Source organism: Syngnathus acus, chromosome 19 (assembly GCF_901709675.1).
Source record: "Syngnathus acus chromosome 19, fSynAcu1.2, whole genome shotgun sequence".
Classification (NCBI taxonomy): domain Eukaryota; kingdom Metazoa; phylum Chordata; class Actinopteri; order Syngnathiformes; family Syngnathidae; genus Syngnathus; species Syngnathus acus.
The window spans coordinates 3,495,253-3,518,471 of NC_051103.1; the positions used below are offsets into that span (position 1 = coordinate 3,495,253).

A 23,219-nucleotide genomic window follows, 5' to 3' on the forward strand; every position below is an offset into this window, starting at 1 on the left:
TTATATGTATAATAACGAATAATGCAAATCAGTCAAAGCCATTAGCCCTCAGTGTTCATTCATTGGCCTTTCACAGGAAGGAAGAGGGTACTCGTCCGCTGACGGCAGGAAGCGCCGCCTGACTGGATGTGTCGTGTCAGGACTCTATGACCTCACGTTGGGTGGAAACGGTCACGACATGGTCACTCGGAACCTCGCCCATCAGCAAATACTATTCAACATTGTTCCAAAAAGACACACCGAACAGGAATGCCTTTTCGCTTTTTGTCCAACATAAATTGTACATACAACTCATATTCATATGTGCCTAACATGCGTATTAGGCTGATTGAATGCTCTAAATTGTCTGTAAGTGACAATATGAATGATCAGTTGTCAATATGTGACTTGCAGTAGGCTGGAGACATGTCCTGGGTCTACCCCTGTCTCTTGCCCAAAGACAGCTGGCATAGGTTCTAGGGTTTTAGGTTTAAGAGCTAGCAATCAGGATGAGAGAGTTTAGGGTTTGGCATTTGTAAAGTTAACATTAACCATTAAGGGTGAAATGGGTTATGGCTAAGTTTGAGTTAAGGTTAGTTGGGTCTAACACAGCCATGCACGTTCGCATATAAACACACACAGACATGCGCATGCACGCAATGAATGTCAGACATGTTTAAAGGGAGGTTGAGGGTGGTATTTATAAAGTGCGAGCCGATCCGACCCGACGTGCTTGGGATACTTCGGGTGTTGGCGAGAGTGAGCGAGCGAAAAGAGCAATGGCATTTGCGTAATGCTAATGCTAACACCACTTTCACACAATCCTCCCAATGGGAGGTCTTGAACTTTGACCTGCAGGCCCATACTTGGTGTGGCCATCATGTTGACCCAAGAAGTGTCCCAAACTTAAAATGAATCGCTTGTGACTGAAATGGACTGTCGCAAAAAAAAAAAAAAAACTTTTAGTGACACACCGAGCAACTGAACTTGACTCTTTGCTTTCCGTCTTTGTATGACTTCCTCGGTGGATATTCTCCCAACGCCCTCTGAGCGGCCCCTCCCGACTGGCGTCCCTTCCGCAGCGCTGACGTCACGCAAACGATCCATTCCACCCCCGCCTACGTGCCGCGGGTGGGAGAATGCGAGGCGGACGATCGCACAGAGGCGGGTTTTGTGGCACTGGCGGGACAATAAACGCAAAGATGGCGGCAAGTCGCCTGAAGCGACGCAATAAATGAGGTCGTAAAAAATGTGTCTGACATGATGGATTAGCTATAAAATGACTGGTAATTACAAGCGTTTCCTCTCTTGGTGACACCGACTGGAGGGTGTCCAGTATGTGAAACTCTGCTGTTTCTTATTTTTATCCTTGAGGTGTGACCATGCTAGTTTGCAGGGATGCATGAAGAAAATCAAACATTTTGAATGGTTTATACAGTGACACGCTGTGGCTTGGTTGTTCTTGCAAGACTAGCTAATGTTTTGGCTGTTGAGTTGACATGCTCTTGGGGCAGCCGAGGCACGCCCGTGGTGGGCAGCTTGATGCCAAAGAGGCAGGGCGCTTCCAAGTCGGACTAGGATCGGCCACGTGACCCGCGGGTCTTTGGGTGGTCGCCCACCAAACCAAGCGCAGCTGGACAGATGACGGACAAATTCTTTTCCCAGAGCGATGGCGGCTACGATATGTCACGTTTCCTGACATTTTACCGCAGGGCTTTCCCGGAAGTTGATGACATCACGCTCGGGTCACGGCAGGGATTTCAGTCGTTTTGGCGGCGGCCGCTAGGATCGCGCCGTTTTCGAGTTTTAAATTTCCTCGCCGACCTTGGCAGAGTCGCTTTGAGGTCGACGGGCATTCCCAGCTGCTGCCGACCGTCTCTCACACACATACACAAGGACCTCTCACGTGGCTCGTGCACCTGACACAATGAATGCATGGCGGAGAGAAAACACTCCTTCATTTACAATGGTGCTTGTCCTCATAGTCAGTCTCAAGGCACATAACCATTCCCACTTCCATTCACAACTATAGACAATTTATCATCACGCTTGTTTTTGTAGAGAACGTGCAAACTCCACAGAATATAGTCAACCATAGTGCTTCAAAATTGCAAGGCAGATGTGCTAACAGAGCTGTAGATTGAAGAGATGAGGTTAGGGTGGGGTGATGCACTGCACTAATGAAGAGCGCGCTTCATCCGGCGAACAGACCACAGACACAGCCAGGTCACACTTTGACAAAAGCCTCGTTCTACTCGGGGTCCCAAATTTGGGAAGCAAGAGGACAATTTGAGCACTTGTGCGGGGCGGCCGGCATGCTCGGTGGGGGAGGTTTGGGTGCAGGGGTTGGAAAATGCCTGGAGAAACAAAAAGGCCTTGGTTTTAAATGCCTCTCCTCCGCCTCGCGCAGAAGTGGCGCATCTGAATCTCCCGCCCCTCTCGCTTTTGTTTGGGATGAAGGAATTTCGCCGACACGGCGCTCAAACGTGTCTATTTGGGTGTGCGATCAGAAGCGGCTAAATGGCAGCGGGGCGTGTCTCGCGTGCCTGCCGGCGCATCCGACACCTTCCAGCGCGCACTTTGGCCTTTGGCGGCGCGCGCACACAGATTGAGCGCAAGGCGAGCGGGAATGCGTCGAGAGCAGCTGTTTGTGTCAGGTTTACGTGTCGCACGTAGCTCGCAGAGCTCCGGTTGCAGCCTTTTAGAAAGCATCCCGCTGGACAGTGAGCGGGATTAAGGGTTAGACATTTAAATACATTCCCTCGATCGACAAATCTTTTCTGAACGATTAATCGAAGACGTCAGAGGATACTTGGCGACCGTGGCTAGCTGGATTAATTTTCACCGAGCTAAGCGTATTGTCGCAGAATAAGATTACATGGAAACACAGTAATCATCACCCTTTAGTTAAAAGAATATAACCATGTCTTATTTGCCTCCAAGTATTTCCCTCCTCGGAAGAAACGGGAGGGGTGAGCAGTTACGCACAGAGAAGGAGGCTTTTTTTTTTTTTTTACAAATGTATCCTTTTTTTTTAACCAGTCCAGTGTGACTGTAACTCTGAGAATTGACGTTCTCATAGAGACCGCTACTGCAGTTTGCGCTTGTTGAGTTAGCGCCAGCGGTTGCGCGGCGACTGGCTGCACTTGGATGAGAATTTTCGCCTTCCTAAATCTTACACGACTTTTTTGTTCCTCACCGCTTTCAATCACCTGCTGCGGCGTTCCACTGGCTGCCGTTGTCGCCTCAGTGCACCTTTCATAGTAGCTGGAGGCCAATGTCCTCTCCGCACAAAGAAAATGTTGTCGGTGTGTGCGCGGCAAAGTCTGCACAGCTGGACTTGTGATACGGCACTCGGTTCAGAATTGAATCTTTTATTTTGTATCTTTAACATTGCCCCAATTTCATATCAACTCTGCAAAACGTCCTGTTTTACTATTTAATAAGAAATTAGGTAGGCAAACCCAGCATGACAGGACGTCCAAAGAAGTCCGACAAATACTCTATCGTGACACTTTGCGATAAAAAAAAAAAAAAAAGCTTGAATACCAAATTTTGCCTATTTTAACTATCATTAACATAAAATGTTATGATGTGACTTTTGCAAGTTCACAACAGGTTTGGGTATATTTTCCATGTTTCCTATGAAACATCCTCACTGTTTTGTACAGTCCACTCTCGGCATGTTAATAACCCAACAAGAGTGTAGATGCCACTTGCATGTTTATAGCCAGTCGGACGGCAACAGCAAAGACTCTATTGTGTTTCCGCACTGGATAGTCTTGACAGGAAGTAGACGGACATGTTTAAAAAGACCTTCCAATCGCCTTAAACTATTTCAGCCATGTATTTGATCCTACAGAATGAGTTACACTGGGGCGGACACAAGCCTCCCCTGTCCCCCCCCCCACCCTCCCTGTCCCCTCATGCACCCCCTCCCATCTGTAAAATCAAGGCTCCCAGTTGCAGGCGTCCAGTGTGGGCCGAGGGGCCGTGAATGGTGGGCTTTGTCCGCTCCGTGGTCATCACATTCCATCGGAGGCACTGTGTCGAGCACAGCAGAGCGGAGGAGAGGCCGCAACCATGCGGGTTGATGGGAGGGAGGGGAGAATTAATGGGGAGTGGGGGGGAGGGCACTGTCCAGACCCTAACATATGACTCTGTGACAGTTATTTATTTATTTACTCACTTGGTGCCACAGAGGGCTAGCATTCATGCGCCACAAGCCCCACTGGATCAGCGCGGTAGTGCTAATAGCTAGCGGATCTTTTCTCACTTTTTAGGGTGACACATTAAACATATAAATGAGAAGAAAAAATGTACCATTTCCTCTTTACTATGGTAAGCCAGAGTAGCTACAGAACTTTATGAAAATCACCACACACAAAGTGCCCGCACCACACACATGCAACATAGTATGTCGTAATCTGCAATGGTTGCAGAATACACACAAATTTTTCTTATGCTCGCCAACTTTCTTTCCACTCACAGGAGGAATTTCATGGCGGGTTGGCTTATTCCTACTTTCTTTGAAAGGGGGTATTATTTATAGCCAGTGAGGTCACGGTGGGAGAGTGTGTGGGGGGCTTCTTTAACCTTGCCATGTTAAGCGATGCTGAGACGCTTCATTCCATTCTAACTACAAGCCACTATGTTTACAATAATGTCGGCTTGATCGAAAGCGCAGAATGACTGGCTTGAAACAAAATGGCCGACATCCGATTTGTTTTACGTCAGGCCTACGAAAAAACATGTGGCTCAAGTCTAAATAAGCAAGCATGTGCAAAAAAACCAATTGTTTGGCAGGTTTAATGGACATTACGGTTCCATTTTTTCTTTCTTGTGTTACGAAATATCTCAAGAAGACTTTGGTGTAAATGACCCGCATTTTCAACATTGTGTAACTCAACACAGACTATGATTGCATGTCCTCTTCCTGCCGCATGAATTATTCAACAGGTGAGTGTAATCCAAACTGACAGCTTGGCGCTTTGCTTGCCAGCTCAGATTGCTTGTCGTCGTCCCATTCGACACAAAAATATTAGCGGAAAAATAAAGTACTTTTCTACAAAGTAAACTACACCAGTCTTGCTATGCAACTAGCCTAGCTTGTGGTAGCTATTTTTACATTTAAGGTAACTTCAACTCTAAAATTAAAAGGCAGGACCAGCATTTCCTCAAAAAGTGCGCCTAGTCTAACTTGTGGTAGTTAAACGTTGAAATAGAGTATATGCATTTATTCAATCCAATTTAACAGACACTAGCAAACTTCACCCTCGACTGGTCACCAGTCAGTCTTTGGGCACAGACGATCATTCACACTCACATTCTTTTCTCCGTTACCTCAATGTAGTGTAAGTCAACAATTGTACTTGGCACCTGATGTCCCGAGTTGTGGGAATTTGATTCTATATTGTATTGTAGATTTTTAAGTGAAACGTGTCATTTTACACTCAGAGGCTCTTTAGCTTCTTTTATTGACAAAGTAAAAGCACCTGCTCAGCATGAAAGCTGCCCACAGGGGAGGGCAGCGGTAACCCACGGCAACCAGCATTGTGTCAACAGAAATCTTGGACAGACCGCTTGACGCTGCCATTGGTTGGCCTGACCAATGAATGACTTGCACGCTTAGAATACAGCAATGAATTATGCAAGTGGCATCACCTTGTGGAGGACTTGAGCTCATTTGCAGGTGAGTGGCACAAAGAAGCACAAGCTTGAAGTTTTGACGCTAAAGGAAGACAGTCCAGTTTTAGGCATGGAGATGCCAGCCTCATATGGTCGACCCAAGACGGGCCACTTCCTACCCGCTATCTCCGCCATGGGGTTGAGCTACCGAAACACTCAACCTGCCAGCCACAGCGCCAACCAGTGGAGAACCAACAGCTACTACAAGAACGAAGGCACCGTCCCTACTTTACAGCGAAGCATCCCAGATCTGATCCGCACAGATACCATGTTCTACCCATCCAACCGGAGCACGATGAGCACTCGTTACACACCGGATGACTGGTTCAAGTCCAACCAGGGCAACTACCGCCAGTCGGAGGCATCTCGCAACAGTGCAGAGCGGCTCCGGCGTGACACAATGCGTCTGATCCAGGACAAGGAGCAGCTGACGCGCCGCATGCAAGAGAACACCAGCAAGGACATCGGCGAGCGCCTCAACGACATTGCCTTCTGGCGCTCGGAACTGAACCACGAGGTGGACAATGTGGCGGGAGAGACAGCGGCACTGGCCGAGGTCAAGCGACGGCTGGAGAGGGCCTTGGCTGAGACCGAACGACCCCTTCAGGTAAGCCTTGACCACCGATGATGTCAAAGGTCAAATAACGGTTAATATATAATATTGCTGTATTAGTACTGCACAGGATTTTAGCCATTTGCATTAAGACACAATAAATTGTGTTGAGTTCACCTGAACCTGAACTAAGACAATTGACAGTTTTTGTTTCTTTGTCTGTCTTTAAAGTCAGCATCACTATTTGAATAGTTTTTGTCTACAATTATCGCAGAGAACTAAACGGTAGCCGTTAGCATCAAGGTGTGTTAAATTTCCACCAGGTGTCCCAGGAATGTCTGTACCACCGCGAGAAGCGCATGGCTATCGACCTGGTCCACGACGACGTTGAGAAAGACCTCATCAAGGTGAAAAATGGAAATAATAATAATAATAATAAAATGTACTGATTAACGTACGGATTCAAACAGGAAGTTGAGGTAATAAAGTCCTGTCAGACTAGGATGAGGCAACATCTGGAGAGAGCCACAGCCCAGCTAGCGTGAGTCTCATTACGGCGGTGGTTGCGCGATCACATTGATTGATAATTGTCGATTTTTTGGGGCGGTGAGGCACTAAACAGGTTAAACCGTGAGGCGCAGCACGAACTGGAACGAGACCTGAGCAACAAAGTGATGGCGCAAAGGATAGACGACCGCTGCCATAATCTGAGGAACACTTCGGATGGCATCGGCTTCTTCCGCGGAATCGAACGCCTTGACCCCTCGTGAGCGGCGACCGATCAAAACCGATGTTTTTCAATATTGTCAACGCAATGCTTGTCCCGCCAGGGTCTCACTGCCGGAGTCGTGGTCCAAGTTCACCGACAACAACGTTCTGCGCTCGCAGAGCCAGCGTGCCGCCTCGCGCAAACTTCGCGACGAGATCGAAGTGCTGCTCAGCGCCACCTCCAGCGAAATGTGGAGTCAGTTCAACAATGTCAACGTGTCCTTCACCGGTCGCGTGGCACAGACGGCCGACGCTCGCAACAGCCTTCAGGCCCATCTCGCCAAGGTCCATCATCACATGATCACACTTGTTTGTTTGCTGATCATTAGTCAGTGAGAAACCACCTGAAACATTCCTACACTTCAAGACAGTATTGTAAAGACCTACACATGTCTTTATATTTGGAAAGCAGCCAAAAGCAGGGTCCATCATTAAGCACATTTTGCACAATTAGGAAATTAGAACCAAAACCTCATCTGAATACACTCAAGTGCGTTTTTTTTTAACCATGCACACTAGAGCGCTTTGTTTTGAGCTGCTTATCTCATTTAGACCATGCAGGAGATCTACCAGACGGAGATGGTGATAGAGTCCCTGAAAAAGGCTCTGCGGGACAAAGAGAGTCCATTGAAGGTGGCTCAGACCAGGCTGGAAGAGCGCACCCGCCGGCCCAACGTGGAGCTCTGCAGGGACAACCCGTACCACAGGTATCAGAGTGTGCCAGATTTGATTTCAAATAGTCCAGCATTCTACGATGCCCAGGTTGGTGGAGGAGGTTCGAGAGATTGAGGACACCATCCGCAAGCTGCAGGAGAGGCTGCTCGAAGCCGAGGGCAGCCTCCAGTCTCTGCTGAGGACCAAAGTCACGTTGGAGCATGACCTCTCTATCAAGGCCAACTCACTCTTCCTGGACCAGGAGAAGTGCATGAGCATACGCAAGACCTTCCCCAGCGTACCGCGACTCACGGGATACACTTGAGCAATATTAGTTTACAGTCAATTACAAGGTGTGGGAGGTCATTGCATGATAATAAATAACATGTGAGTGTTATTACTTTTGTGTGAGTTCCTGGACTGGAATGCAAGACCCCAAAAAAGCCTAATAGTATGTTATGCGTGAAACACCAGTAGATGAAATAAAAACAGGAAAACAAAGTTGGAGTTGTCGCCACCACCATTGTGAGCATTGACGGACTTAACGTCACACCTTATCCATGTATTTTGGCTACTGCTAATGGACTATAAAAATTGCATGTTTATCACTCGTGTAGGAACATACTCTTTCACATTTGTGATCTTAATCTGACCAGAGTGTCACCTCATGGTCAAGGCCAACATGTATACACGTAAACACTCACACGCATCTATCAGCAGCTTTACGATGACTCGGCACTTCGCTTCGAATGGCGACGCCGCAATCGGCCCCGCCCGCACACCGGTTCACGCCGACCTATCGGGGCCTATCCACGCCGTGATTGAGTCGCCGCCACCGCCCTGAGCGTGGGGCAGGGTTTGCGGACAGTTGCAGCATACTAATGCTTTTAAAATCAATAGATGAGCAGGCACAAATCTAAATGCGCAGGCGTGGTTCGCCATTTGTGACACTGGAGGGAGCGACTGTACTGATAAAACTGAGAACTGTGTGTGTGTGTGTTTTGCCATTGTATTTCTGCGTGTTTGTGTGCCGCTTGCACTTTGCTTTGGGTGTAATTTTTTACAGCCTCTCTGTTACCGTGCTGTGCAAACAACACCGGGAGCTACATGGCGTCCTCAGCGCGTGTGTGTTTAATAGAGGTGTGTCTACATGCACACGCAGAAACATTCAAAAGCCCAGCAGATAAAATTGGCTTTTTTAGTCCTGATGCTATTAAACCATTGCGACTCAGTAATAATTTAAATTTCCATCAGAATATGCAGAGAAATCTTAGTATGTGGAGTGAGTAAGGCTAGCTTCATAGCCTATCACTGCAATCCAAAGCTATCGGGCAAATATTTGCCTCTCGTGCCAGAAGGGATATAAACAGTATGCTAACTCGCTGGGTCAAAAAGGGACCGAAAGTGAAGTCAACAAAGATTGAACTCTTTCCGACCTCACAAAATGTACAGGAATTCCCTGCGGATTCTTAGAGAAAGTCTTCTCTAAAGGCCGGCAATGAAAACTTGCATCGCTATGTCTCCTTTTAGGTGGGACGTAAATAGACACTCCTCTTTGACACCCCCACCAACAGGGCCTCCCTTCCCCAGTACATGCGGAATGTACGCTGGAATCCTTGCGACGCTCCAAACATATTGGCGGGTTATTTTGCATCCTTACATTCCGACAGCAGAGACTCGAGAGGGAGAGAGGGAAAGAGAGCCTGCAATTACAAACGGAGCCCGAGTTTAAAAAAAAAAAACAAACATTGATTCATGTCAGATTCTCTTATTGTGAAGGATTACTCAAGTTGATTGTTCCTAGGGAAGCAGAACGGCGAATAAGTCTGATATACAGTCGCACACAAAATCACGTGAACCCATCGGAGAGCTGTCTTTTCCCCCAACCTCGGTAGAACCAAAGCACTCATTTTATATTAACTAGTCAATAGAATAGAACCTATAAAACTTGTGGGATGAGGTATCTGAAATACAAGATAAGTAAAGTACATGTCCTGTAGATCAGTATTGTATTAATCAGTCTCTGTAACCTGGAAGGCCGTATTGTCATTTGCCATCAAGTTATTACACTAGCATTAGCCGTTAGCATGTGACAAGGACCTCCCTTGCGGTCTCTGTGGTGGTTCACGTGAGACTCCGGGCAGGCGTTGGGAACGTTCATGGGAACTTCCTGTGGCTGTTGGAGCGCGGCCACAGCGTGGAAGAAGCCTCTCAAGAGGCTGCTGAGCAATACTGACAAAAAAAATATACGAGGCGAGGAAGCCTTAAGACGAAAAGATAAGCACCCTACGGTTTCCTGTCCCAACGGGCTCACACTTGGAAGAAGAAGCATGTTTCTAATCTGTAAAAAGCAATCATTGTGCTTTGGCCATTTGAGGTTACTTTTAGCAGGTTGCTATGAAACGTACTTGATAGCTATGATAAAGTTTGTAAATAAAAATGAAAAGTTAAGGTTGGCATGGTGGTTCTGTGCAGTAGCACGTGCATCTGTACTCGTCGGTCAAAACAAACAAGTCCATCTGTTGTCCCCTCCCCATCTCTATTTTTTTGTTTAAAGGCAAGGTTGCACCAGGTAGAGAAGGCTACTGAGTTCTAAGGATATACCGATCAATAACCCAACTCATTTTGAATGTGCTACCGATTGGCAGGCTCAGAGCAAAGACCTCAATTGATTCTCTATTAAGGACTGTCAAAATGGCTCGCAAAGTACGTGTTAATATCTAGGTGCCATCTTATGAATTATTAACTCACTGTATGGTATGAACGTGATATTTGTTCACTTAGACGGATGCTAAAGCTAGCTACAGCTTGCTTACATTCTAGCTGCATTTCTTGATTTTGTGGACTTAGCAGTTAATTATTTAACACGAATGGCCATGGGCTATCAGAAAGCAACAATAGAATGGATCACACTCTTGTTGTGCTTCTTACATACAGTACAGCATGCTAGTGGCCACCTTTGACTTTGGTCCTTTAAGCTAAGGAGATGAGATTCTTGGATGCCGCCCCAGCACCCATCCCCACTCACCGCCTGACCCTTGGGGCTTCCTTCTAATCACATTGGCTAGCCCTTAATGAAAAATCGGAGGATGTCTTCATACATCGTTCCAACATTTGCAGCTCTCAAGCAACAAGGTGCGTCCACTATGTCGCGTCTGCGCAAACATGGACATATAAGGCATGGAAAACATTTAACAAGAGGCAGCAGTGGCGCGTGTTTTACTGCAGAGAGGAAGCTCGCTCCCTCGCCACCGTCCCGTCGGCTCATTGGGCTATCAGAGAGGTTGCTAAGCACCCCGTCGGCGGCCACTTTAAGACTCGTGCTAGCCTCCATCTTGACACAAGTGCTGTGAAGAGAGAAGACGTCGACACATCTTAGCGGCTGGAGATGAGCGCAGTGTGCGTTTATAGCGATAGGAAACGCACGCCCTGACGCACACGCGCCACTTCCTGTCTTTATGAGGATCCTCGACAGCAAATATTTGGGAATATTTACAGCTTTGACCGCTCCTTGTACATTTCCTGGAATTCCGCTCGTTGCATCGCTATGAGCAACACGGGTGGATATTTTTACACGGACTCACACACACAGAGTGGCCACAGAAGAATGAGTCATATCAAACAGAGGGGAGAGCCCTACACTGATGCTAGCTAGCGCAGCACGTATGTTCACACGGGCCATGAGTCACGGGGCTCATGACACAAGCCTTGATGTTTATTTTTCCCATTGCCATGGAAACCACAGGCAATGTCCACTGGATGGAGCCCCCTGGCTGGCCGCCATCATCAAGACATCATAGTGCTATACAGTTGACCTCGACATACTTGTTGGTTCGACACTTGTGGATTCGTATATTCACATTTTATTTCAATATTCATTAATATAAATGGTTTTAGGGTTTCTTTCTTTATTCCCCCCAATGCATTTGAGTGGGAGTCAATTAAATGTAGATTTGATGTGCGTTGTAGGTACAGTGCACTGTCAACAAGCTAGCCAGGGCTGCTACAACATTGGCAGCATGAATTATTTCCAATGGAGTGTTCACACAACGTTAAAGTTTTGAGGATGTCTTTTTTTTTTAAATGTACATCCAATCGAGAATGAAAAAAGGTGATCAACTTACCTATCAAGCAGAAATGTCAATTACACTTCAGTTCAGAATCATCAGCTGCTTGTGGCCCCTCAATCTCAAAAAGATTTCATCCTTATTGTGTCTCAAGAGCCATGGACTTTTTCTGCTCACCAGAGGTGGATTTTCCTGATCTCCTGAAACCCAAGAAGTAAAAGTCAGTGCGCAGAAAATCAGTCAAACCTTCCGTTGCTGACAGTTTTAATAAATGTGACAAAAGCGATTTTACTAAAACCTTGTCCTTTTATTGTAATCTTATTTTTTTTGGACGGGTGACAACAACAATAGAGTCATTATTATTCCAACTACAATCAATTCAGATTATTTATTTTATTTTAGGTTCAGAGTATTTTGGTAAGCGTATGTCTACTACGACTACTACGAAAGCAAAACAGTGATTACACACACATACACACAGGGTTGGTAACCAGGGAAACAGCGCGCCATTACGCAGCGTGCGTCTAAATGCGGAGGGGGGCCGGGCCGCCTGGGCGGGTCTTGTCTCTTCCATAATGAGACACTTTATAAGAGGCGGCCGGCTCCCAGCGCGCCGTCACACACAGCCGCTTGTGGACAACACTCGCTCCTTCTCCTCAGCCGCCTGTTTGGACAAAAACTTATTACCGCTTTTTTTCACCGTGCTGTGAATACACGCTCGCGTCTCCAAGTAAGTACAACTTGCTCTATTTATTTTAAAAGTGCAATGGAAGTGGACTTTGTGCTTTGAATCTGACTATGGCTGACATGATTAAGATCATAAAAATGGTTGCATGGGACGTTTCGGCTCGGTAAAGGTGACACTTGATGCGGCGTCATTGCTTTCGGTGCGTAAAAAGTGGCAGCGCTTGTCCTGAGCGTGCTGCAGTGACACACCCATGTTCCGCTTGTGTGCGCTCACATGAATGCACGCACACACATACACTCTAATTCCTCTTCCTCCTCCTCCTGATCCAGACTCTTCTCTTGCAAAGATGCTGCTGCTTCTTCTGGGCATCGTCCTCCTGCACATCGCCGCTCTGGTGCTCCTCTTCATCTCCACCATAGTCAGCGTGAGTCCCGTTTTTGCCCTATGGGAGAAGAGTGGAGGGTGGGTGTGGTTAATGGGTGGTCATGATGGTGGAGGGTCTTAATGTAAACAATAAATGCTGTGTCACGTGAGTTTGACTGATTGATTGATTTTGGGGCTCCACAGGTGTGGACCTCCAGTGACTTCGGCACCTCGGACCTGTGGACCAACTGCTCCATCATCAATGGAGCTTACAGTTGCGGCGGCGCCTCCACTGGAGGTCAGAATCCACGATTATTATTATTATTAAGAATCATGAATTGCAGTCGATCGTGATAGTAAAGCAGCCTCAGTGCAATGGTGGCGTCCAAATGTCATTGATATGATTGCTTGCATTATTAATAATTATTGGCATTATGAGTATTGACAATTAACGGTAAATGATTATTAATATGATCGTCATTATCGCTGATGAATTGTGGTAGCAGTAGGAGTACAGTCATTATAAGTGTAGTTACTGACATGTCATCATGATTATTGACATTAATAATGATTGGTAAAGCAGTGGGAATGCAATGGGAGACCCAAAATGACAGTTAATGATTCATTATTATTATTACTATTATTATTACTGCCATTATTACTATATATAAATATTTCCACGAATGTCATGACAAAATCAACAATGGCATTATTAAAAGCATAAAATATGACAGTACTATGGAATACGTACGATGATCAGCAGTAATAAAGGAGTGGCAGTGCTTGAGATGACTTCTTGATGTCCTGCAGTGACATTAGTGTCACTATAGAGCTGATCAGTATCATTACCAATAGTAAAGCAGTGAATGACTTGTTTTGATATTTGGGATTATTATTTGTGACAATATGGAGGACTCCTCCAAAACCTACAGTGGCATTATTTGGATTTTTCATACCATGACTATCAGTCGTACGGCAGTGTCTGTGCTATGGACGACATTGCAGAGCCACCATGGCAACATTAATTCTATTCTGCTGTCGAGTACACCAATGCAGTGCAGGATGACTTGCCGATTGTGAGGGCGTGTCGGGGTTGCCCCTCTGGCGCCATCTAAGGGAGGGAATGTGCCGGTGGCCTTTGGAAAGGCCGCTGCTTGTATAAATAGTCAGTGGCGTGATGTCCATATTGAGGTCCCGTGTGCAGAAACAGTATAGTGACCAACCATTTGGGATGCGTGTGCGTGTGGGTGGGGTTGCGGAGGAGTATTTAAAGCATGCCTGTGTGTGTGCGTGTCTGTGTGTGTGTGTGTGTGTGTGTATGTGCTGCACATATGCCGATGGAGGGTCACGCCCAGTGCCAGAGCACAGTGTCCCATCTTAGCTTGCAGCGTCCAGCAAGACGATTTAGGGCGGCAGCAGCTGCACTCTTTGAGATTTATATAGCATATGTGTATCTATGTGTGACAATATTTGAATGGAGGTTATTTTGTGCCAACTTTAGAACGTGCAGCTCATGTTTTTTTTTTGTAGGGTTTTAATGCCAATGATGTCAGAGGCTCAGAATGGGCCGAGCTTGGCCCGGCCCAGAGCCGGCCATGTGTTTTGTCAGGTAGTTTGTTTGACTTGCTTTCACGAGGCCTCATGACGCACTGTTTATTTAAGCAAGCAGTGTGTGTGTGTGTGTGTGTGTGTGTGTAGGCAGATGACATGAAGATAGAGGGCTAGCCAGGGCAGGGGGTGTCAGTAGTGCAGGGCGTCACCAGGCGGGATTGTCTGCTGAGTAATCAACTTAGTTTTTGTTCCGCTTTTTTTTTTTTTACACTCCAAACTTAAATTGAGCCAATTTTTACAATTTCGGTCACCACAGAGAAAAGCATGTTGAAGGGGCAAGCAGTGAGGGGGCGGCGGTCACACATTAATGCTAATTTAAACAATGCGCTCGTTCATCCAAGAAAAATTATTTCATGGAATTTAGTCTGGAGGGTAAAGGTCACAGAGACAAATGTTAGCATTGGTAACGCCTGGATTTTTTGTGAAAATATCTGATGTTAGTAATGTTGATATGCACCCTTAGCGTTTAGATTAGTCTGTAATTTGACAAGGCAACTTTAGTAAAATTTTAAAGATTGCTATTTTATCTACCTAGGCAAGACACAAAGTATGAGACGCGAGTAAAGTTTTTATTATTTTATGCGTCCTTAGTAACGCAAACACATAGCTACCTCGTGGCAAAAAACAGGAATGAAACACCAAGGACCTCCAAGACCATTGCTTATCAACTGTTATTTTCCTGTTTGGCATCAAAGTGATGCTCAGCGGCATGATTGATTTGTGTGTTTTCATGACACCAGGAGGGGGGGAAACGTCCCGTGTTGACAGTCGAGGAAGGAAAAAGGCTCGCCGGTGTAGCATCCGTATTTAAAGGCCAACGGACGGAACATTCCGCCGACCTATCAATTTATCAGCCTGCGGGATTATGTAACAGTCGCAAAAACTAAATCCCGCCATGGGGTGGTGGCCGCGTTTTGGCGAGATGGCCGATGCGCCGCTAATAGTCTGAGCGTGTTGGGTTTCCTCGCTTATGTTATCCATCTTGTGTGACAGTAAGCGGTCCACATACAGATAAACACTGTATGCTTTGTTTTGAAAGTAAAAGCACAACATTGGCATTGTGTAGCCTAATTTGATTTAAATTTCCAGCGTATGCGTCGAGAATCAAAGCACATTTACAGGACACTACAACAATCGCTACAGCATACAACATAATATTTTAAATTTTTTGACTTGTACAAATTAATATATTAAGCACAACCAATGATGCCCCACATGGTTTTGAAGAATTGGGTATTAGATCTGGATAGAATGTGTACTGTACCTCGTGTTGTGGCCTATCTGGCAAATTCCCAGCATGCTAGGCGGTTAATGGGTTAATGGACTCCACTCTTTCGGACTTGGAGGTCTTGCTGTGTCTGGATCGATGATTAGTCGCCGGTCCTGATGCAAGGGATGGATGGAGGGGAGAGGCTGGGGGTGGGGTTCAAGAACAAGATACCCAGGCTAGTAGCATCATTATGGATCCATTACAAGCTCCCTGAAGTAAACATGCTCCCGACAGCCTTTGCAACGTTGGTTGCTCGCTGTGCTCGTTACAGGCTTTAATGACGGAGGTTTATTCCGCTGCCGTCTCCGGTGACCGGCCTGTTATTGATTATGTCTCCCCTTGCTTTTTTTATGTCCAGAGTGGATCCAGGCGGTCCAGGCCCTCATGATCCTGTCCATCATCTTCAGCTGCCTGGCGCTCTTCCTTTTCTTCTGCCAGCTCTTTACTCTGCAGAAGGGTGGACGCTTCTTTATCACCGGAACCTTCCAGATCCTTGCTAGTGAGTACACTAACTGTACACAAGCAGTAATCAAATACAAAGAACATCTAAGCTGGTTATTCTTTGCTTCTACAAAATGAGGACATCTCACAAAGGCGAGACAACCCAATTTAACGAAACAGCTTTTGCTGGATATTAGATGCCAACACACTGAGCAAAGATTTTTTTTTAAACGTTCTCCCGACTTTCTTTAGGTTTGTTTGTGATGAGCGGCGCTATCATCTACACGGTGATGAGTCCGGAGTGGGTGCCTAAGACGGAGGACTTTGGTTACTCTTACATCCTGGCATGGGTGGCCTTCCCCTTGGCGCTGATTAGCGGCCTCATCTATGTTATCTTGAGGAAGCGAGAATGAGCGGCGGCATCCCCATCACCGCGCTGACGTCATCTCCAACCCCCCACCCCCAGCATCGCCGCCACATGCCGACGCCCCCGAGCAAACCGACCGTGTCTCCGTTTCAAGATGTATATAGTATCTATGGTTTAAAACCTATTTATAATGTAACACTTTTACATACATGTACATAGTTTTTGTGTTGCTCTGTCACGTTAGCTTGTTTAGCTTGTTTAAGTGCCTCCGCGTTTGTTTGTTTTTTTGTTTGTTCATTTGCCAAAGGATTAACAGATGAGTACATTAACCAAAGTGCATGTTTAAAACAAACTAGAAGGATTAGCAAGTTGTTTTGTGTGTGTGCGTGTGTGTTTAGTTTAAAAAGAGTGGTAAGCAAGCCAGGATACAACAATAAGCGATAGATCTGGTCCTTTTTTTTTTTTATGTGTGAGCTTTTTATATTTCTTTGACAAAAACAAAATATGGTGCTATTACTCTATTATAAATATTTATCATTCCTCTTCCATCACGCCACTCGTGGGTCGCTCGGTGGACGTCGGATTTCAATCCATGCAGTCATTTGGACTATCAGTATTAGCTAGAATAGTACAATACCATAACATGATATACTCTGCGGCTTTTGCTTCGCAGCTTTTTTCTCATTATTTGACTGTTTTGCTTCTGTTCTTTTTCCATAGCGGCTATACCACTTTGTATTTATGATTGTTAACCACATATGCAAACTAGATGCAAACAAGGCCAAGATGGCAAAGAAGAGCGCGATGCGGCTGCACGCATACTTGAACTCCACCGCACAGCAACTTTGCGTATTAAAGTTGTGCGTAAGAAAATCATGCACACGCCTTAACTCCATTGAAAATGAAAACTCATGATTAGCTAGCGAGCGCTGATGTATTCTGCCAAGAAAAGGGACTGAAGTCGCACTAATTACTTGATGCATGTGGGGATAAACAGATGTCACACACATAATACACCACACACACATACACACACGCACGCAAACACTACCAGGGCTGCAAACGTGAAAATAAAAGCTAATTTCGAACCATTTGCATTGTATTAATCTGTGAGCTGATCATATACTGTAAAACAAAGCTGCCAGCACTATCAAGCACTAAGCGGCAGCCATCTTGCATATATACATCTATTGTATAATGTCCAGTGTGGCTTGCAGTTAGAAGAGACGTTGCGCTCTGATGACGACTGCCCGGCCATTTTGCCGCCTGTGCTTTGTGTGTGCGTGTATTTTTTCATGTTTACACGCGTGTGTAGCGTTCGCCGTGTTACCAAAGCTAACCGTGACTTATAGCGTAACCAATAAAGAGGACCTCTCTGACCACCAAACACCCCTTTGGTTTCATTTTTAGAATAGATACATAATATTTTTACAATAGTTATAATAGTTTTTCAAGCAGCGTCCAAATATCTGACATGAATAGAATGTTTTAACTTTGATGTTGATGATTTAATGACATTTTTCACACCAAAAATGTCAACATATCTTTTTCTGTGAAGATGTTTAGTTATAGCCGACATAGACCGTGCAATTAAAAGTTTTTATGATGCTTTTCAATCAACATATTGTTTTCTGTTATAATGGCAGGCCATCGCTGGGGAAAAAAATTCAAACTCTCTGCAACATTGCTATCTGGTGGTTATAGTTGCTTAGTGCAACAAGACGCGCACAACACGATATGCCTACAGCACACTGCCCTCGTGTGGAGGAATACCGGCATTGCAGCTCAATTCTCATGACTTGGAAGGATGAGGAGTCTCCCCTGGGTCTTGCAAGCATTTTTTGGCTCACTCCATTGTCTCCGAAACATTAACTCGACATATGATTGATTAGTCTGGTCTGGATGTGCGACTGGTCCGCCTTAGCCGCCATTAGTTACTCATGTGTCATTTGGCACCAGTGTCATGGTCATGGCTGGTCATTAATAATGATAGTGATTAAAGGCCAGAAAATGGGATTTGGTAATTAGAAACAAAGTGAGATTCCAAGTAAAATAGCTGGGATGAAGGATTGATATACTTTTCAATTTTTTTTTTAAAAACCATCTTTAAAATTTACAGATTATTATTATTTATTACAATATTTTGTTATGAGCAAGTTGTAAAGAAATGTAAAGAAATATAAAATATTACAATGGTGCAAATGTGTCTACTTTTACGCAATTTCTGGATTTTTGTCAAATATTCAATTAGCATTCTCCAACCAGAAGGTGCACCATCATCTATCAATCCTTGGTAGGGGGTACACCGTGATGCAAAATTAGCTCCGCCTGTGCGTGGGGGTCTTTGAGAGGTAGGGGGTGCGGTCAGCAGACTCAATTAAGGCTCATGAAATGCAAATGGCACACGATATTAAAGGGTCGGGGGTCTCACCGCCATCTGCTTGCCATCGCCGGCGCTGTAAGAGCCTCCAGGCGCAGCTCATTTGTGTAATGCGAGCTCATTTTTGCCTTTAGCACGTTAGCATTAGCGCACCGTTCACACGTCAGAGAGGGCCAAACTTCCCTCCCTAATGACAAACTCATTTACCGCGCACAGCTGACACTTCTCATGACTTCCATGCCGACGGGCCTTCCGAGGTCGAGCCCCACGCCATCATCCATCAACATGAGAGCATCAAAGATCTTTTGGCTTGAGACGATGTGGAAAAAAAAAAAATGACATTGTGATACGATTAGACGATGATGAAGCAGTATTTCTCGAAGTTCAAAGTATATCAGCGTGACTTGGTTAAAGAGTCTACTCTACAATCTGGTCCTTCAGCACTAATTTGTATCTTCTCATAAGCAACCAGTTAGTTTTCCAGTTAATTCATGGCTTAGTCAAGTCCGTTCATCAGATACTTTAATTGTTTTTCAGTGAGCTCTGTCTCTCATTTATTTAGCAGCACTGCACGATTTCACGCGAGGAATCATCTCGAAAGCTGCTGGCTTCAAAGCGCACAGCATGCTTAACTGCCTTGATGAGCGTTTACTGTTTTAATTAAAAGAAAAGAAAGAAAAAGTGCATTGTTTGTCATCTTGATGGCCGTCCTTCAGGGAAGACGTTAGCCACTTAGCTTGCCGCCTTAAAAACGCTGTTGCACTCACTGCAGTAAATCACACGCACACATTGAAAGGCCATGTGGTCAACATATTCCTCTACGGTTGAGGGACTTTTATGGCTGGTGTTTAAAGAAAGGGAGGTGGGAGGCAGTGGGGGGGGCTCTAGAGGCAACCTAATATAGTCGGCCCCCCAGTCCATTAGAGAGACGTTACTTCTATTAGGCGTGTCAGAGTGGACGCCCTTGGAAGCCTCTGTTACATTTGGGAAAAACATGCTGCTGTATCAAACTTAAAATTGCTTTTTCACCACAGTGCCATCTGCTGGATCTTGTTGAAAAATCCAACCTGGTGGTGCCACAAAGTTACAATATATTGTACATTTGGAGGAGGAAATTCGCCGCTGTTTTCCTGCTCTTGGCAGCTGGCAATAAGTCAAATGCCTTGAGTGACCCCGAGCTGCCACTTTGCGCTCTCGCTGATCCAGAACAGAACGCGTGGCGACACCCCGTACCCTGACCCCCACCTCCCGTCGGGCTAATGTGTCAACTCCCTCCGCAATGAGCTGCCACAACATTAGTGCGACGCTGACAGGAAGTCCATCTTATTGGACTCCTTCTGCGAGGTGTTTTTCTTCTTCGTTCGTTTTTTTTTTTTTTTTTACGACGCGTCGTAAGTCACCCCGAGTCGAGATGGCTTAACCCCGCATCTGGACACCACCTGGGGTGGTGGAAAAGTGGACCTGACAAGTGCTAAAACATCTGGAAACTTCCTCTTCTTGAGCTGTGATTTTACAAGTGTTACTTTTGCATTCCAACACTTGCGGTTCGAGTAAATCGTCTGCGACACAAAGACAACGCTAACAATTGAAGGGCTCCCACAGCATGTTTGAGTCGAACATATCTGAAAGAAAACATTTCCACCATCAGTTTCAATTATTATCGCTCTATCTTTGATCTTAAATAATTAGATGACTGTAATTACATCACTAAAACTATTAAAACAGTTTTGATACAGTTTTTTGTTGTTGTGATTTACCTGAATTACTTTTGTCCAATGCAACAATTGGTCCATTTTAGGAGTTTTCCAAATGATTAAATACCGAATTACACACACTATAAATGGGCCAAAACATATCAGACTTGAAACTGTCTAAATTTGCACAGTTTGCGTTCTAGTAAATTAAGACTGCAGCGTCCAAAAACTGGCGGAGCTAATCAAGGTTCGGCAGGATAAACGGGCACTGAGACTCAAACAAGTTCCGGTCAATAACAGATTAGCGTCGTTAGCCTAGGGCGCAATCAACGTGGACGCAGCCGGACGTCGTATCTGTACCTCATTTGCAAGTAAGCGTGGCTGCATTGTTCTATCTTCTTCTAATTTAAAAAATCATTAGAAGCCCAAAGCAAGACAAAAGATGCCATCGGACGGTCAATAAAGGCGTAATTGGTCAACGTCGGACAAGCAAAAGAAGAGATAGTGGTATTACCAAAACGCAGCAACCAGGAAACGCTAACATGGTTATTTTTGTTATTTGTAGTTTCGGCAATGACAAATGCAGCTGACCAGGCACTACAACTAGTACCTCAAAGTACCACCTAACAATTGGCAGACATCAATAAGGTTCTTGGAAACTAGCTTTTAATGATGTCTGCTTTCATTAACGGAACTGTTATCAGAATTGATCCACTGACAACCCACTGTTTGACCTTTGACCCTCCAGTGAATGTTGCTGGACTATAAGCTTGTCAGAACTGTGTACAGCTGCCAGGCGGAGGAGGAGACTTTGATGACCGCACTGCTGTCCAGAGACTACTGCAAGGTGCGTGGGAGTCATTTTGGAAGATCTCAGGGGTGCGCTACGGTCTCAGATGCTGCTCGCGCTCTTCTCTTTATATGCTAATGGGGCCGCCAAGATGTGCTGACATGTAACAGCTTGGCCCAAGTCGGCGGGGGAGTACTTTTGGTTGCCGTGACGCCGCCCAGCGGGTGCTCCTGGGCACCCCCGGGGCTGAGCTATGGGGGCGGCAGGTGGAGCGGTGCAGCAGCAGTTCCCGTTCTGTTCCGTCATCATCTGGCAGAAGATACCAACTGGGCTTCGTTTCCACTTGTCATGACCCCCATGACAAGACACAATGGGAAGGTCTCCATACTCTGAACCGCAAAACCTGGTCACCGAATAAACCATAACTGTGTGGCCACAATCCAGACAAATTTATCTTCTGTGCGTATGACAACAAATATTTCACGGACAGAAAAAAACAAAACAAAAACTTACACCAAATCAAAGCAGTATTCAATGCATTTGGAGCATATTTAATTGGTCCAAAGGGCAAATTTTACAAAAAAGATTGTACAAAACCTCTGAAAACGTAAACCGTGATTTACTGCTCCTAAATGGACAGTTTTCCAACAATGACCGGCAATTTTGGCACAAACAATCGGTATGAAGTTATGTAATAATGTATGTTTATAGATGGACAACTTTAACAGCCAACACGTTTGCTCTCACTTAACATTTAAAGACGAAAACAGATGTGTCCTTTCAAGCTTGGCGCTGCCTGCCCGCTGCACTTAAGAGCAAGTCAAATGCAAATTGGACTTTATTTCTCCCGTCAAGCTCTTTAAATCACTCGGGACATTTGGATGCTAATGCTAGTAAGAAGAAGGAAAAAAAGGAGAAGGAGGTGTAGGTCTACAAAGGCCACAAGTGCCTTAATCCCCAGCAATTGCCTCCGAATGAAGCAACTTTCCAGCAGGAACCGTTTTCCTTTCAAAGTGCCATCATGCTGTCATTAATGAGGTGCTGTAAAAACACATTGTCTTTGCTGCACAAGGGGGCGGCGGAAAGGGGGGCGGGGGGCAACTCTCCATTGATAGTAAACTTTCACTGTAAAGTCGAAAGCTTGAGCCACAATTAGAGCGTGTAACGCCGCCAGAATGGAACCCACAAAGCTGCTTGCGTATTAAAGGCGACCTGCTGGTGACACTGGAAGCTTCGAAATAATCCCATTGTCTTTGGAAGAGGCTCAAGTGCTGCTGAAAGTGGATGACCAGGCCAAAAATAAAATATTTTATTTGGAATATTTCAGGGTGAAACTGACACGATGGATATTCTATTTCTCTTGAATTGAAAACAGTGTAAATCACTTTAATTAATTTAGAATTAAGTGTTACTTTTTACTCATTAAAAAAAAAAATGCACCCAAACTCAGCAGGGCCATAAAACGGCAGGGACAATTTGCACTTTTTTAAATTAAATGGCAGGATTGTAGACGCCGTGTCAGCAGGAAAGCGGGGGACGAGTCGTAAAAATCCAATGAGGCCACACATAGCTGCGTTTTTGGGGCATTTTTATTTTATCCTACCGTAAGGGCTGAAGCTGTGATGAATATTTGACACATTTTGAGACCAATTGACAACTAAAGTGGCATGAAGCAAATCTGCTTTTTTTGTAGTCCTTATTAGAGTTAAGACCGAGTATAATTTTGATATATTAAGTGGTTAATTTATTAAACTAGGACGCTTGTAAAACATTTTTAATAAAGAGTTTTGCCCCTTGGCTAATTAAAGGTTAAATCAATTATAAATAAATTATATATTGCAAATAAATGTTAATGGATTAAAAGGTTGTGCAAAACTACTCTGGTCTGTAAGGTTAATTAGTTAGC

At 45.2% G+C, this 23,219-nt stretch overlaps 2 protein-coding genes across 2 annotated transcripts; both read left to right on the plus strand.

The window, feature by feature from the left end:
- Positions 1-4,642: 4,642 nt before the first annotated feature.
- Positions 4,643-8,812, plus strand: tekt3 (tektin 3). Its single transcript, XM_037277869.1, has 8 exons — positions 4,643-5,671; positions 5,730-6,274; positions 6,544-6,627; positions 6,691-6,761; positions 6,843-6,986; positions 7,051-7,273; positions 7,541-7,695; positions 7,751-8,812. Exons 2-8 carry the CDS (start codon positions 5,738-5,740, stop codon positions 7,965-7,967), a joined length of 1,431 nt encoding a protein of 476 aa, XP_037133764.1. The 5' UTR covers positions 4,643-5,671; positions 5,730-5,737; the 3' UTR covers positions 7,968-8,812.
- A 3,482-nt stretch (positions 8,813-12,294) lies between these two features.
- Positions 12,295-17,836, plus strand: pmp22b (peripheral myelin protein 22b). The gene is made up of 5 exons (XM_037278000.1): positions 12,295-12,439; positions 12,727-12,821; positions 12,965-13,058; positions 16,000-16,140; positions 16,335-17,836. The coding sequence occupies exons 2-5, from the start codon at positions 12,744-12,746 to the stop codon at positions 16,493-16,495; spliced, it is 474 nt and encodes a 157-aa protein (XP_037133895.1). The 5' UTR covers positions 12,295-12,439; positions 12,727-12,743; the 3' UTR covers positions 16,496-17,836.
- The last annotated feature ends 5,383 nt before the right edge of the window (positions 17,837-23,219 follow it).